The sequence below is a fragment of the Pyxicephalus adspersus genome, chromosome 1, assembly GCF_032062135.1.
Source record: "Pyxicephalus adspersus chromosome 1, UCB_Pads_2.0, whole genome shotgun sequence".
NCBI lineage: Eukaryota > Metazoa > Chordata > Amphibia > Anura > Pyxicephalidae > Pyxicephalus > Pyxicephalus adspersus.
The window spans coordinates 170,538,518-170,555,147 of NC_092858.1; the positions used below are offsets into that span (position 1 = coordinate 170,538,518).

Sequence of the window (16,630 nt, forward strand, 5' to 3'; positions counted from 1 at the left end):
TTCTTTCCCCATAGAAACGAGCAGTTAGCGTCCACCCAGACTTAAGGCATACGGTAGGCTACTGTGCATCTGTCTGTGTGCTTAACCCCTAGCTATTCTTGGCTGCAAGTCCTGAGGCTGGGTACCAGCAGCTGAGGGCTAGCTTGGGTTATAACATGCGGACAACTGCAAAGTGTGGATAGATGCTAAATTGTGGGTACACGGTGCAAAGTGTTCTTTATTTTTGTACAATTTATAAATATGTATCCTTTCATTATAGCAAGTTTCTCCGCATTACCCCGTGGTTAAAAATTTGCATTAGTACACATAACAAAATACCCAGACACAACTGCATATATATACATTTAAATGGCACCTTGGATGAATTGGGTCTCATGGGTCTTAATTGGTATAACATAGCTGAAGTGCTATCTTATAGACTATATGGTAAGTCACATGTCTAATTAGAGAAATCAGCTTTGCTGTATGACTGATCAATACTTTTTGGTATGCTGAAATTCAATTGTGATATCTGAAAATGTAAGGAATTTATTATTTTTTTTTAGGGTTTAATGATTTATTTATAAACATATATTTTTTGTATTTTCTATTTGTTTAGCCCGAATTCAAAAAATTGCTATATGGGCTGTGCTTTTTCCAAGCTTTGGCTCAGGAAAGACGAAAATTTGGTCCCCTTGGATGGAATATTCCCTATGAATTTAATGAGACTGATTTGAGGATAAGTGTTCAGCAGCTCAACATGTTTCTAAACCAATATGAAGTAAGAATTACTGGAGCTTTTTCATGCTTGTTAAATGTAAAAATTACATCACATTTAGTTGGGTTAGGCTTTAAAATCTCTTGTTCTGTTAATTATAAAAATGCGTTTCCATACTGATGCATCAGATATTTCAGCTGCATTGTGAAAACGTAACTAATCTGTTACAATCTCAAAGCAGGAAACGATGAAGTGACAGCTCAATTATGGGAATCCATTCAGATGGTTTAATCACCTTTATTATCTTTTGGACATTTATTTGCATTAGATAAGGGGCACTTTGGCTAGGTACACACATGCAATGGTTCTCCTCCAATAACCAGCTCAGTGCTGAAATCGGAGAGAAAGTTGTGTGTGTACAATGCTCATCGTCCATCATTCGAATGACCGTCCTGGCGGATCCATGGACGACAGACAAGGAACAATCGTAATGGAAGTGAAGGGGAGATAGCACAGTGGGGTGCTGCTCCATCGTTCTCTCCTCTCCATGGAGCAGAACGGTACTGTATGTACCGTGGTCGTTCATGAATTGTGCAGTCGTTTGACTTTGGAAATGATCGTGCAAGATGCTTTCCAACCACAATAATTGCACGTGTGTACATAGCCTTAGTGAGAAGTGCCACTATATTGTTTAAAACATTTTTTAGGAATTCATTCCCATTGTTGTACTATCACTTTCTTTGCTTGGACAGTTTTAGATCCTAAAGCTTGCCGTATGGCAGTATGCAGGCAGCTGTCTAGAATGGGAGATTTCTACATTCTTTATGTATATAATACAATGTGATCCAGTTGCATATTTTTTTATCATCTACCTCTCCTATTACAGGAAGTGCCGTATGATGCTTTACGTTACATGACTGGAGAGTGTAACTATGGAGGCAGGGTAACTGATGACTGGGACCGGCGAACACTTCGTAGCATCCTTAACAAATTCTATGAGTCGGAGATCATTAATAATGAAGGTTACAAATTTGACTCAAGTGGCCTTTACTATGTTCCAAATGATGGAGATGTAAGTAGATTTATGTTTTTAAAAAATATACAAACATGAGCAACTGATATGAAAATATGTCGGGCTTTATTTTACTCTTCTTTCTGATCACAGTACTCTACAGTCATAAAAAACTCCTAGGCTGTGTTCAGACTGGCAATGAGGTTGTGGGGCGGTTACTGCTTCCTTATGCCACACAGCCACTGCCTCGGGGGGGAGCTTCTACCCATAACAACCCCATAGAGATTGAATAGGAGGGCAGTGAGCAATATTGTACCACTCACTACTGTCACCGCTGTCAAATCTGCAGATCCTCGTTCTTTAAGAACCAGCATTGTGGTGCCAGTGATAGAGCAGCTGGCAAGATGCCAGCCTCAGGGAGCAGCATTGGATCCCTATATTCCAAGGCAGATCTATACCCAGCCTTACTTTTGATGTATTTCCTTCTGCATTTATTCTGATGTAAAAAGTTCAGAATAGAAAGTCACAAAATTGAGTTCTAGCTAAAATATTTTTTTTTAACTGTATTGGTTAGAGTTACGAAGGTTTAGAGCATAACTTTGTTTTTCGCTTTCAGTGTCACTCTTCAGGAGATCCATTCTTATTTTCTGTCCCATTGGCTTTTGCCACTAGGACTGTTGTCACCTGAAGCTGCCTACTGCATACTAATTACAATTTAAATTAATGTTTTCGAATTAGATTATTTCACATTTATTGAACTGAGTGGGCCTGATTTATTAAAGCTCTCCTCGGCTGGAGTGAATACGCTTTCAGCAAACCTGGAATGGATTTCCTAAAAGTCATTTGCTATTTGTTATCCAATCTTTTCATTTGGACCAGATTCACTCCAGGTTTTCTAGATTGCCCAGGTCACTGATGAAAGTATATCATCTCCAGCCTTGGAGAGTTTTAATAAATCAGGCTCAGTGCTGGATATTCAGTCTGATTCTGCAACACTAACATACACTGTAATAGATTTATGATTTGGAACCATAGTACATACCTCTATCCTAACAGCTCATTATTTCAATTTTCAGTACAACCATTACATTGAGTATACGAAGACCCTTCCACTGAACCCCTCGCCAGAGATTTTTGGGATGAATGCTAATGCTGATATTACCAAGGATCAGTCAGAAACACAGCAGCTGTTTGACAGTATCCTTCTGACACAGGTATGAAAGTCAATAAGATATATTTGTAAATTAAATAGATCTTACTTAGAAATAAAGTGCAAGCTTTTTTTTCCCTTTGTATAGCACTAACAAATCCCGCATTACCCTACAGGGTACAAAGAAAAGGTCACTGCTTCCAAATGAGTTAAAAGATAAAAGGATAATAAAAGGAAAATATTACAAGTCCTGTTATGTTGCTATCCATTGCTTCATCAAATATATTTCCCTCACTTATAATGGTACTGTTACCCATTACGGTAACAGTTTCACCAAGCATGATGTGTGTGTGTAATCTTACTTTAATCTTTTATGTAAAGTAAAAATTTTGGTGATCTACTTTAAGCTTATGCATGACTGAAAATTCACGTTAAGTGAACAATCCCATTGAGGGCCAGTCCAAAAAAGAAATAATTATTTATAGCTCCTGGCACTGGAATATGCCCTCTTACCTCTAGTCTGGAAACCTTTCTTTGCTGTAGGGTAACCTATGCAGGGAATGCATTTTCTTTAGCGATTTGCAATGGTTTTGTAGAAGTGCAGTGCAGCAGAGAATTCAATAATATGACCACTGGCACTAAAAAACATTCAGTCAGTAAAGGGAGCAGCTGACTGATATGTTTACAAGTAAAGTTGTGGACAGACTAAAAAGTTTTATAGTCATCTCAGAAATTCAAACCAAGACACAAATCAATGGCAAACTTTTGTAAGATCAGCTCATACCAACAAGTACAAATTTGAATGTATGATTATAGCAATACTCTGTTCTATTGATAACTTTTTACTTTTGTTTTTCTTTTCTTCTAGACTGATAGCGGTGTAAGTAAAATGTATATGTGACTTTATTATACGTACTTCTGGGGTTTATCTTTTCTTCTGTAGTAAATGTTCCTATTACCACTGCGGTGTCTTAGAACTATTGGAGTCTTTGGAGTCCTTTGTGTCTATTGGAGTCTTTTATATTAAAAAAGAGGAGTGCCTCTTGTCCAGAAATATGTGGCTTATCAGCCATGCTTGTACATTTTGTGTGCACTTTGCTATGCACCACATGATTAAAGCTAAGCTCCGGGTATTTATTTAAAACAGATACAGTACATATTAGTTCAGGCATATAGAAACAAGTGTTTTGAACACAGAGGGTTCAAGAAAAGCAGGATTTTATGGTGAAAAACTAAAGATCTTTATTCAAAAAATATGAATACTATACAAGGTTTTAATAATTACAGGAACAGCACTCAGGTATAGTGGTTGTGTTTTGTCATCTGGAATGGGAATCTCAGAGCTGACGCGTTTTGTCCTTTTGGCTTCTTCAGAGATGTGGAACTGTAACTGTTACTGTAACTGTTACTGTTCCAGTAACTTCCACAGTGCTTTTATATGAACATGTTTGTAAAGGTGAAAAGGAGTTTGCAGTGCAGTGTAGGAGAATTTCTCCATCACTTGCTTGTAGGTTTAAAAGTTGAAAGAAAACCTCAATAATTCCACTGGCCAGGTTACAGGGCAGGGAATGCTCTTGGGAATCTTTTTGTAGAGGAATCTTGAATCCTTCCAGCAGTTCTTTGCATGGAATTTTTTAACTCTTCAGCAGACAGTAAAAAGGAGTTCTCGATTCAGAAAAGCCACTGCTGATTGTAGAGTTCTAGCTCAGACCCAACAGGAGCTTCATCAGGTATCTGCATAGAGACCACTGCTTCCTCACAGAGAGCAAGTTTGTCACTCTGCTGCATGCTGACATGGGGAAACGTTTTTCTATTCAGGAAAAGCAATATATAAAGTTATATACACTTTTGTTTAAATGAATCTGGGATATATTTATCAATTTTAAACTGTAGGGTCTGTTTGGCTTTAATAAATAGCATCACATAAGTTTATTTTGAATGTAAACATTGTACCTACCTGCATTTGACTTGGTATCAGCCTCCTAATATACCCTGTATATATATATATATATATATGTATATATATATATATATATATATATATATATAGCAGACTTTAAGCTGAGAGAAGGAGAAACAGTGCAGTTAGGGAGCATGCTGGTATACATCAGTTTGCTGTTTGCCTTTTTACTATCCAATCACAAGCTCAGGGATGGACAAGTAATGTAAGTGGTACTCGATTGACGTAAAGAAAAAACATGTCTCCTGGCCTGAAAGATAAGGGGTACGTTATGTGGCATAATTTTACAATTGTACAAATAGATGGACCAAAATGCAAATCACATAGCAGCTCATATATATGCATTCCATCTCTGGGCCTGATTTATTAAAGATCTCCAAGGCTGGAGAGGATACACTTCCGTCAGTGAAGCTGGGTGCTCCAGAAAACCTGAAATGGATAAATTTCCTATTTGTTTGCAAATGTTTTCAAATATGGACCAGATCCAATCCAGGTTTGCTGGATCGCCAAGCTTCACTGATAAAAGTGTATCCTCTCTCTTTATAAATCAGGCCTAATGTATTTATCTGTTTGCCTGGAGTTTAGCTTTAAAACAATGCAGAGAATCAATGAGAAAGTTGCAAAGCTTCATAAGATAAACATAATATGACACCCGCTTCTTTAGTTACCAATCATGTACTTTGTATTCCTGGACATTGAGGACACAATGCATAGAATAGTTATCTCTGTATAAAACACACTTTCTAAATGTTGTGGGCGTTTCTCGTGCAAATTCAATGTAAAAGACAGCAATGCTAGACTGGAAAAAAAAGGTGACATAGAAGCAAAAACTTTCAGAATGGGGACCGCATATTAAACCCATGGTCATGTGACAGGCAGCAGAAGAGACCATATAATGCAGAGTTTTATGCAGAAGCTTTTGTCTAACGAAAGATGGCTGCACTTCCGCAAAGTATATCTGTAGCTGGTAACCGTGATGATTTAAAGTAGTACTGTGGCCGCCCAATAGAAATATGCAGCACTTAACTATGAGTGCATCAGTGCCCACAGTTTTACAAATGTTTGCCGATCACACCAGTGAAATCCACCCCGCAGCTTCCTGTGTGGCAACAACACTAAATTCACAGTAGCGTTGCCACTCTCATTAGAGCCCCATTGCACCTGGAAGAAAATATTTATTCAGGCAGTTTTCCCTGTAGCCTGGCAATCAACACATGACCATACCTGGTCCTGCCTGCTGCTGAAACCCTCCCACTGTGAGCTGCAGTGTCTAGGAAGGGGTGGTATGTGAGACACAAAGGGAGGTTGGGCTCAGTCATGCAAAGTTACCTATAATAAAAGCTGGTTATGTTTGTGAATGCAATAGTTACTGAAACATGTACATGCTTAGACTTTAATACAGGAACCTTTAGGCTGAGCTATGCTGTCTCTTACATTGTGGGCACTCCTACTAAACTTGATGGACTATGGGTACCTTGTGTATTATCACTGTGAAAATACTAAACTTTTTCTACACGTGTGCTTTGTTGGATACACTGTCAGGTACGTACAGTTTGCCTAATTTGGAAATGTATTTGTAAATGAAGTGTAATTGCTTGCCTTTGGAAATATTTGTCTGAACTCAGTAAAACATTGTACTAATTTTGAAAAATAAAAAGGGGTCACAGGGCTCCTTCTCCTTCCTCTTATGTATAAGTGATACTGAATGATGAGAACCAGAAGCAGGGGGTTCCATGGTAAATAGTGTACAGTCCTCTGCTTGGGCACTGTGTACAGCAGGGAGATACACAGCGGGGAGCATTTACATCTTTCATTAAATAGGAAACTATATCCACTATGTACATTACCTATCATTTGGCTCTGTTGATGATATACACAGCATGGAGCATTTCTAATGGTTAATGGCTGTAAGGGGCAGTAATGGCTCTCGCTTTGGATCTCCACACTTTGAGACACTGGGCCTGATTTACTAAAGCTCTACAGTACTGGAAAAGATAGACTATCATGGGAGAACCTTGCTGATTGAGCAAACCTAGAAAAGGTTTCCGGAATTTAGGTTTAATGGGTCAACCAAGTTCTCCCATGATAGTCTATCTTCTTCAGTCTTGGAGAGCCTTATTTTATCAGGTCCAATGTGTACTGGTGCCAGAATATAAACATATCCTGCCAGCACATGAGTGCAGGAGCAATAAGTAGGGTTAACAGAATTCAAGATGTTGTTAGAAGGGTAAGTGTATTTCTTTACTACCCCGTGTTATTAGTAAACTAGTAAACATGTACAGGGGTTACATCAGTGTTGGGTAAAAGATCCTAGCACCATGCTTTCATCTCTGTACTGCTGCATTGTGTGTGCATGGGAGTTTGATTAGTAATGTGGGGTAGTAAGGATAGATATTAAACTAATGGTCCTTTCCACAATTTGCATCGTAAAGTCTTACATACATTTAGCCACACCAATGTTTCTACTGGTTATTTATTAGTATTTAGAACCTTTATACCATGTATGGTACATAAGAAAAATCTTTGTCCTTTAATATTCATAAATAATCCTATACACGTGTATGTCGGTATGTATAAAAAAATTGACAAATGTGTTAATTGCAGTCACGTACTTCAGGAGGAGGAGGAAAATCATCAGATGAAACTGTTTATGAAGTTGCAGCAGATATACTGAGCAAACTCCCAATGAACTTTGACACAGAAGCTGCAATGAGACGTTACCCGACCACTTACACCCAAAGTATGAATACAGTGCTGGTCCAAGAAATGGGTCGATTCAACAAATTACTTTCCACCATAAGAGACTCTTGTATTAATATACAGAAAGCGATAAAGGTTAGTATGATACATCCAGAACTGCTAGTTTGTTTCTTTGAATAAACTGCACACCATTTGTTGACTTGTTTGGTATAACATATAAAAAGTAAAGCCAGGCTCTGATCTTCTATTGGGCACAGTAGGCTGATTAGTGCAAGTCTAGCAGAGGCATCTAAAATCACCGGGAGCAGCTGTCCTGTCACTGGAGTGCTCTCAGGCCAACTATATGCACTATAATGACCGGACCCGACTTACTCTAACTTCTTGATATCATACCATTGGTCTCATCATACCCCTGAGGAAGCCTTGTGGGGAAACTTGTCGGGAATTGAGATTAACTTTTGTTCTGTCTTCTTTAACTTGCCTCACCCCTTTATGGGGTCAACAATTAACCTCATCCTAGAAGTAATGTGTATAGCACTAGGTCCTACACCCCACCAATAGAAGGACCATGGACATATAACTTTATGATTGTAATAATTTACATAATGGTATTGATAAGGCTGCCCCCCTGGCAGGTGGTGTGGGAATACCTGGGGCAACTGATAATGGGCTGGTGATCCTAATGGCCACCAGACTACTTTGCTGTGGGGAGAACACCAGGTCGTGGGCCCATGCTCTCCCCACTAGGGGCGAGCAGGACAGTGGGCTCCAGGGTAAGGACAGTGCAAATTGGGTATTCAGTTGGATGACAGCAGGAGGTATGATGTAGGGTGACTGAAGGACAAGGCATGCGGCAGACAAGCCCAATCCAGGTACAAGCACAGGTCAGGAATCCAAAATGGCATGAGTGTGACTGAGCAACTCACAAGTAACAAGGCTGAGTATCCAGCAACCAGGGCCTGGAATAAATAAGGTATAAATAAGGCAGGAACCAGGAACTACTCTGCTCATTTGCTGCTGCACTTTTCTTGAAATCCCTATATAAATCCTGTTTGTTATTATTATTATTATTATTAATAATAATAATAATAATATCTTTAGCTTTAGGAACACATTTGTCATTTATTAGTGTGAAGAGTCACAGATAGGTTTCCTTGTGACTGTAAATATGTAATTTTTTTAAGCTAACAAAATGTTCTTGTACTCCATTACTTAACTAATCAGTTTGTATAATTTTTTTTGTGTCAATCAGGGTTTGGTGGTCATGTCTGCAGATTTGGAAGAAGTGGTGATGAGCATACTAAAAGGAAAGATTCCTGGAATGTGGATGAAGAAATCTTATCCAAGTCTCAAACCTCTTGGCAGTTATGTCAATGATTTTCTTGCAAGACTGAAATTTCTGCAGGTAAGATAAATAAAAATGGAGAACATGAATTATGCAGACCGGATATTGGTCATATTATCTGGGGGGTTGTGAGTTCCGGAGGCCCTAGGATACAGGAGTATGCCTTAGTGTTTTTGGATGTTGATGATTGGATGTCGGCACTATAAAGTCACTCCATGTGTAGCTTTTTAAGGACCCCCACTTACTGACGATGTATTTAACTTGAGAAACACAGAAGATGCAAGGATATAAATTATGCGTTCTATACAAATAGGCTTTCATACACACTGTGCTTTGCTTATGTTAGTTTACTTAGCATAGAAGCAGTCCATAGCATTTTGAATAACATATTAGTAGAACAGCAGCACAGTGGCTCAGTGTGCACTCTGGCTTTTGCAGCGCTGGGTCCCTGGTTCTAATCTCAGCCAGGCCACTATCTGCATTGGGTTTGCATGTTCTCCCTGTGTTTTGCGTAGCTTTCCTCCGGGTACTCCCGTTTCCTCCCACATTCCAAAAACATGCAGTTAAGTTATTTGGCTTCCCCCCAAAACTGCCCTTAGACTGTATTAAAGACATATGACTTTGGTAAGGACAGTTATTGACATGACTATGAGCTTTGTACAGCGCTGCATAAAATGTTGGCGCTATATAAATGCTGTGTAATAATAATAATTGTTGGCAGCAGAGTTTGATTTCCAGAGACAAGCTAAGGGTTAGAATTCTTGTATTAGAAAATGTTTGTGCTTGATTTGGTCTCTTTAACAATCTTGTGACACTAGCAACTTTGTAGCAGAGGCTTGATGCATCTCTCTCCTCATCATGTGTGCACAATATATGCAGAAACAATGTAAAGATTATAAAATCTGTGTGATTTGTTTTTTTTTTTTTGTTTTTTTTTAATATAGGACTGGTATGAAAACGGAACTCCTCCTGTGTTTTGGCTGTCTGGCTTTTTCTTCACTCAAGCCTTCCTAACGGGTGCTCAGCAGAATTATGCTCGGAAATACACAATCCCCATTGACCTGCTGGGATTTGACTTTGAGGTTTTAGATGATAAGGAATACAAACACGCACCTGAGGATGGTAAGCAATGTCATTGCTGATTTTTTATATTTGTGAATACAGAAAAAAAAAGTCAAAGCTCCTTATCCTTTGACATGGGTCAAGACTATAACACCTTGTGATCACTTTCTGTTTATTTTTTAACTATTCTTTGGCCCATGAAATTCCAGATATTATTATTGTCATTATTAAACAGTATTTATATAGCGCCAACATATTATGCTGCTCTGTACATTAAATAGGGGTTGCAAATGACAGACAGATACAGACAGTGACACAGGAGGAGGAGAAGAAGACCCGAAGAGCTTACAATCTAGGAGGTGGAGAATGATGGATAACAGCACAAAGTTTACATTAATTCAGATTGATTTTTTTATTATTATTATTAATTAATAATATTAATAATAATAATAATAATATTAATAAAAAACAGGATTTAAAGGGCCAACATATTACGCAGCGCTGTACATTAAAGAGGGGCTGCAAATGACAGACTAATACAGACATGAGAGGACCCTGCCCCAAAGAGCTTACAATCAAGGAGGTGGGGGAAGTAACACACAATAGGATATGAAACCCTCTTTGTTAAATGACAGCAAAATGACAGATGCTTAGCACCATCACTATCATCCTTACCATTATTTTATTACCATCATTGGCTTCACAGTTTGACTACATACATACAATAGATTTTTCAGACTCCTAAGGGTGTATTTATAAATTTTTCACCCATCAATTGGGCTGTATGGTCGCTCACAGCTGCTCGAATCCCTAGTCATTGCTCACTTCAATGCATAATATAACTAAGAGTCATTCTGCCACCTAGTGGTCAAATATCAAAGAGCACAGCAGTCACTATAGTAGGCGCTAACGAATTTGAGGACTAAAAAAATTGAATTACCAAGGGAATAATTTACACATCCGCCCCATATGCTCACTCTAGATTCATTTTATTCCAAAGTTTTCAATAACAAAGCGATGGTGTTTAAAAAAGCAGCACACCATATCATGTTGTAAGCTCTATTGGGCAGGGTCCTCTCATTCTCCTGTATCCTGTGTGTGTATCTGTCTGTCATTTGTAATAATCAGAATCATTAAATAATAAAAGTAATAGGCATAATACTGTCACCAAATTGCTGATAAGGGTGGGGGATCATGTCTCAAATGTAAAAAAAAAACAAAAAAAAAACAGGAAGGTTTATTGGCTACCTGTCAGCCCCCTATGCCTTCCCAGTAATCACCTAAACCCAGCCACAGGTAAAAGCAAAAAAGCAAATCACACAAAAAAAACACATTTCACATAGACATGGCCACACAAATGTATTTATAAATAGTTCCCCTTTGAATTCTCATTAAATTCATCATTTTCATTTATACATAAAGCGTTCCTTTTGGAACAGCTGTGCACTTTGACAAGTGGCCACTAGGAAGCACCTAGCAATTGACGGGGGCATTATTTATATAATATATAGATTTATATAGATATAAATATATAAATAGAGACCAAAGCTTTTATTTATCCTTAATCTCTCACTTGTGCTGGGTTATGTTATGCGGTCACATGGCCCGTTCTTTTTGAAATTCTGCCTAGCGTTTTCTTGGTAAGATTGCATTTGTGTTTTAACGTCTTCATTTTAAATCACAGGCGTGTATATTCATGGACTGTTTCTTGATGGGGCACGGTGGGACAGAAAAACAAAGAAGTTAGGAGAATCTTACCCAAAGATTCTCTATGACACAGTACCTGTGGTAAGTAACTTGTAATGAGTATGCATGTGCAGTGTTTAGACGTCCAGAAATTATTTTAAGCCAGGTGGGAAGAAACTGTAGGTGGGTGGCAGCCCCTGTATTATAACCCCACTCTTCAGTACCCACCCAAAAACAGCCGGGTGGTCACTGAAAAGTTCCAGGCTGTGTACCCAGCTAAAAGAAATCTAATCTCCGGATAAGGAAGGGATTCTTCACTGTAAGGTCTGTGAAAATGTTGAATTGGCTTCCTTGGGAAGTAGTTTCAGCAACTGCTATAGATTGCTTTAAGAATAAGCTGAATGATCTCTGGAAGCACAGAATATAACTGGGGATTAAACCTTTAAAGTAAAGATAACAGACTGTTGATCCGGGGAACATCCGACCACATGGTATCAAGAAGGAATATTTTTCCTCTGTTGGAGTAAATTGTACCAGGGTTTTTTCCTCTAGATCAGATATGTCCATAGGGTTTTATATCTGGGATATGTTTATTTCCCTAGGGTTTGAACTTGATGGACTTTTTCCAACCTGACTAAAACATTTTAGGCTGACAAGCTGGATGTTCACTTGTTTCCAGCAAGAGTACAATCAATATGGTTTCAACATTGTTAAAAGTTTTTATTGTAGTGTGAATGTTTTTTGGATTCATTTGCATCAGCTTGTACAGCTTTTTCTTAACTCAGCATGACACTGTCACGCCATAGCTGCTGCAAGTTCTGGAAAAATTATCAATAGTGCAAACCAAATTCATTGACAAGATGCTTGGGAGGCTGGAGAGGATACACTTTCATCAGTGAAGCTGGGTGGTCTAGCAAACCTGGAATGGATCTGGTCCAGGATTCAAAACATTTGCTAGCAAAAAGAAAATTTCTTTGAAGAAATCCATTCCAGGTTTGCTGGATCACCCAGCTTCACTTTTGAAATTGTATCCTCTCCAGCCTTAATGAGCTTTATTAAATCAGGCCCATTGTTTTAAAGGAACTGAAATGAGATCAAAAGAGAGATATGACCATCTGTCAGCCTGTTTCAGAGGAATTACCGGGGAATTATTTTTAAATAGAGCCTCTGATCTGGGGTTTAATGAAAGGGAGAGCGGCCATATATAGTACAGGCGGGTATATGAGATAACCTACAAATGTATACTATTGGTGGAACTTGAGGTCCACATAGGTGAAAGGGGCCTGACTTGCAGAAACAAGCATCTTGATGTATTGTAATACATCTTTATATATAAATATTTGTTAATGGCAGTGGTATTATATGTGGGAATGGACTTCTCAGTCTTCTATATGTGATCCTGGCAGTAGTACAAATCCCATCAAAAGCACAGTATAGGTTCATGCTTTAAAATTTTATTATATAAGATATATAATTATTATAAATAATAATAATTATAAATAATATAATATATAAGATATATAATTATTCCTCACATAACCTCCTCACATGCATGGCTCCAAGACTTTTCTAGAGCTGCCCCCACTCTCTGGAATTGTCTTCCTCATCCTACTCAGCTTGCTCTTACTTTCTTCATGTTTAAAACAGCCCATAAAACCCAACGCTTCAACCTCACCTACCCGTCTTCTTCTGTCTCTTAAACCCTCACTACTTCCCACCATTCATATCCCCTCCTATTGTGTGATATTTCCCCCACCTCTTCGATTGTAAGCTCTTCAGGTCTTCTTCCTCTCCCCCTGTGTCACTGTCCGTATCTGTCTGTCATTTGCAACTTCTATTTAACGTACAGTGCTGCATAATATGTTGGCGCTATATAATCACTGTTTATTATTCTTATTACTACTAATAATAATAATAACAAAAATAAGTTTATTGTTTTGCTTTACAAGAGGAAACTCCCAGGTAACGATTCAATTATTATCTTACAGATGTGGTTGAAGCCTTGCAAGAGATCGGATATCCCACAACAAGCCTGTTACCTTGCACCAGTTTACAAGACCAGTGAAAGAAGAGGAACGTTATCCACCACCGGACACTCAACTAACTTTGTCATCGCAATGACCCTTCCCTCTGATAAACCCCCGGAGCATTGGATTGGACGAGGCGTCGCTTTACTATGTCAGCTCAGCTCATAAAATATCTTCATTTTTTTCTGATCCCTTTCAAATTTAAATCATTTAATTTAAATTCAGAATTCCTGTATAAAACAAAGCAACAGTTGTATAACTAAATAAAAAAATGTATGAAATGTTTGATGTTTAAAGTAAATATATTATTAGTAAAATGAGAATGATGGATAACAGCACAAAGTTTACATTAATTCAGATTGATTTTTGTATTATTATTATTATTATTATTATTATTATTAATAATAATAATAATAATAATAATAAACAGGATTTAAAGGGCCAACATATTACGCAGCGCTGTACATTAAAGAGGGGCTGCAAATGACAGACTAATACAGACATGAGAGGACCTTGCCCCGAAGAGCTTACAGTCTAAGAGGTGGAGGAAGTAGCATACAATAGGAGGGGAATATGGAATGGTAGATAAGTTATGATGGTTTAGAAGACAAAAGAAGATGGGTAGGCAAGTTTAAAAAGATGGGTATTGAGGTTTCTTTTAAATTAACAGAAAGTAGGAGCAAGCCGTTTAGGACGAGGAAGACCATTCCAGAGACTGGGGGCAGCTCTAGAAAAGTCTTGTAGTCGTTTGTGTGATGAGGTTATGAGTGAGGAAGTTATTAGTAGGTCATTGGAGGAGCGGAGAGAGTGGCTAGGGGGGTATTTTTCTATCAGGTCAGAAATGTAAGTGGGACAATAACTGTGGAGGGATTTGAAGGCAAAGCACAGGAGCTTAAATTTGATTCTAAGGTGAAATGGAAGCCAATGGAGAGAACTACAAAGAGATGCAGTGGAAGAGGAGCGGAGGGAAGGATGGATGAGTCTGGCTGCAGCATTCATAATAGATTGTAGAGGAGAGAGTCGGGTTAGTGGAATACCAGAGAGGAGGAGGTTACAGTAGTCCAGATGAGAGATGATAGGAGCGTTTTTGTGTAATATGGGAAGCAGAGAGAATTAGAGTGGCCCATTTAGCTGGCAATCAGCATGATCACCATCACATCAGTTGTGCCATGATGCAACTGGCATCACCCCATTTAAAAAGGTGGAGATCAGCTAACATGGGTGTTGCATTTATGAATTGAACGATTGAACACCACTGATTGTTAGCATTTTTTTGCTACTACATTCACATATTGGGTTAATGGATTACCAGAGAGGAGGAGGTTACAGTAGTCCAGACGAGAAATGATAAGAGCGTGTACAAGGAGTTTGGTGGTCTCAGGGGACAGGTAGGGGCTGATTTTGGAGATGTTGCGTAGGTGAAAGTGACAGGACCTGGAATGTTCTGAATATGGGGGGTAAATGAGAGGGCCGAGTCAAAGGTGACACCAAGACAACGTGCCTGAGGGGAGGGCCGAATAACAGGGTTATAACAGTTAGATATATGTCAGGGGGGGATTTGGAATTTGAGGGGGGGGATGATGATGAGTTCTGTTTTATCCAGGTTGAGTTTCAGGAATCGGTCAGACATCCATGATGAGATGGCTGACAGGCAGCATGAGACTTTATCCAGGACTGAGGGAGACAGGTTAGGGGTGGACAGATAGATTTGGGTGTCATCAGCATACAGATGGTACTGTAAGCCAAAGGAGGATATGAGACTGCCGAGAGAGGAGGAGTACAGAGAGAAGAGAACCGGTCCAAGGACTGACCCTTGGGGAACATGAACAGGGGGGAGAGTGGGAGAGGAGGAGTTACCATTGAAAGAAACTTGAAAGGAGCGGTCAGACAGATAGGAAGCAAACCAAGAGAGAGCAGTGTCACAGATACCAATGGAGCGCATGATTTGTATTAGAAGGGGGTGAGAAACAGTGTCAAAAGCAGGGGAAAGATCAAAAAGAAAAAGGAGGGAAAAGTTGCCCTGGGACTTAGCTCTGATGAGGTCATTGGCCATTTTAGTAAGGGCTGTTTCAGTGGAATGGGCAGCTGGAAAGCCAGACGAGAGGGTCAAGGAGAGAGTTGGTGCTCAGGTAATCAGTGAGTCTTTTGTAGGCAAGGCGTTCAAGAAGTTTAGAGACATATGGGGGAAGGGAGATAGAATGGTAGTTAGAGGGTAGGGAGGGGTCCAGTGAGGGCTTCTTTAACATTTCCAGCAGGTATACTGAGATAGAAGGGGGACCTGGCAGTACTGGTGATCAACTGAGGGAGCCCAGGCTATAGAATAGAAAGACTTTGGTTCTGGGAGGCCATTTGGGAATCCAAATCATTAAAAGGCCAAAGGGACTCGTATTTAACTCCGGAGTTTCTGTTGGTTTTTAATGTTATGCAAATGTGGGGATCAACTCTGCTGAATGCACCCCATCTGTTTCAATCAAACACATTGCCACTGACGTCTGCTGTACTGGCGCATTTCCCCGACGACCACCAAGTGCCCGCTCCACCAATGTCTGCTCATGCGTTGGGCGCTGAATTACAAAAATGGCCAATAAATAAATCCTATTGTGTGAGACTTTATCCACCTAGATTGTAAGCTCTTCAGGGCAGGGACCTCTGCTCCTCCTGTGTCACTGTCTGTATCTGTCTGTCAGTTGCAACCCCTATTTATTGTACAGCGCTGCATAATATGTGGGCAATATGTAAGTACTGGTAAATATTATTATTATTATTATTAATATTAATAACAATAAAGTGTGTTTGTATTGATTTATTTTTTATATATATATATATATCGGTAAATAATAATATTATTATTATTAAACAGGATTTATATAGCGCCAACATATTACGCAGCGCTGTACATTAAATAGGGATTGCAAATGACAGACTAATACAGACAGTGATACAGGAGGAGAGGACCCTGCCCGGAAAAGTTTACAATCTGGTAGATAATAA

General features: G+C 39.0%; 1 protein-coding gene across 1 annotated transcript in view; it reads left to right on the forward strand.

The window, feature by feature from the left end:
• Nucleotides 1–13,924, forward strand: part of DNAH7 (dynein axonemal heavy chain 7) — a 93,885-nt gene extending 79,961 nt beyond the window's left edge. Inside the window, 8 exon segments of the mRNA XM_072422174.1 lie at nucleotides 599–760; nucleotides 1,584–1,769; nucleotides 2,786–2,923; nucleotides 7,424–7,654; nucleotides 8,772–8,924; nucleotides 9,809–9,986; nucleotides 11,611–11,714; nucleotides 13,601–13,924. Coding sequence (XP_072278275.1) covers nucleotides 599–760; nucleotides 1,584–1,769; nucleotides 2,786–2,923; nucleotides 7,424–7,654; nucleotides 8,772–8,924; nucleotides 9,809–9,986; nucleotides 11,611–11,714; nucleotides 13,601–13,807 — 1,359 coding nt within the window. The 3' untranslated portion in view covers nucleotides 13,808–13,924.
• The last annotated feature ends 2,706 nt before the right edge of the window (nucleotides 13,925–16,630 follow it).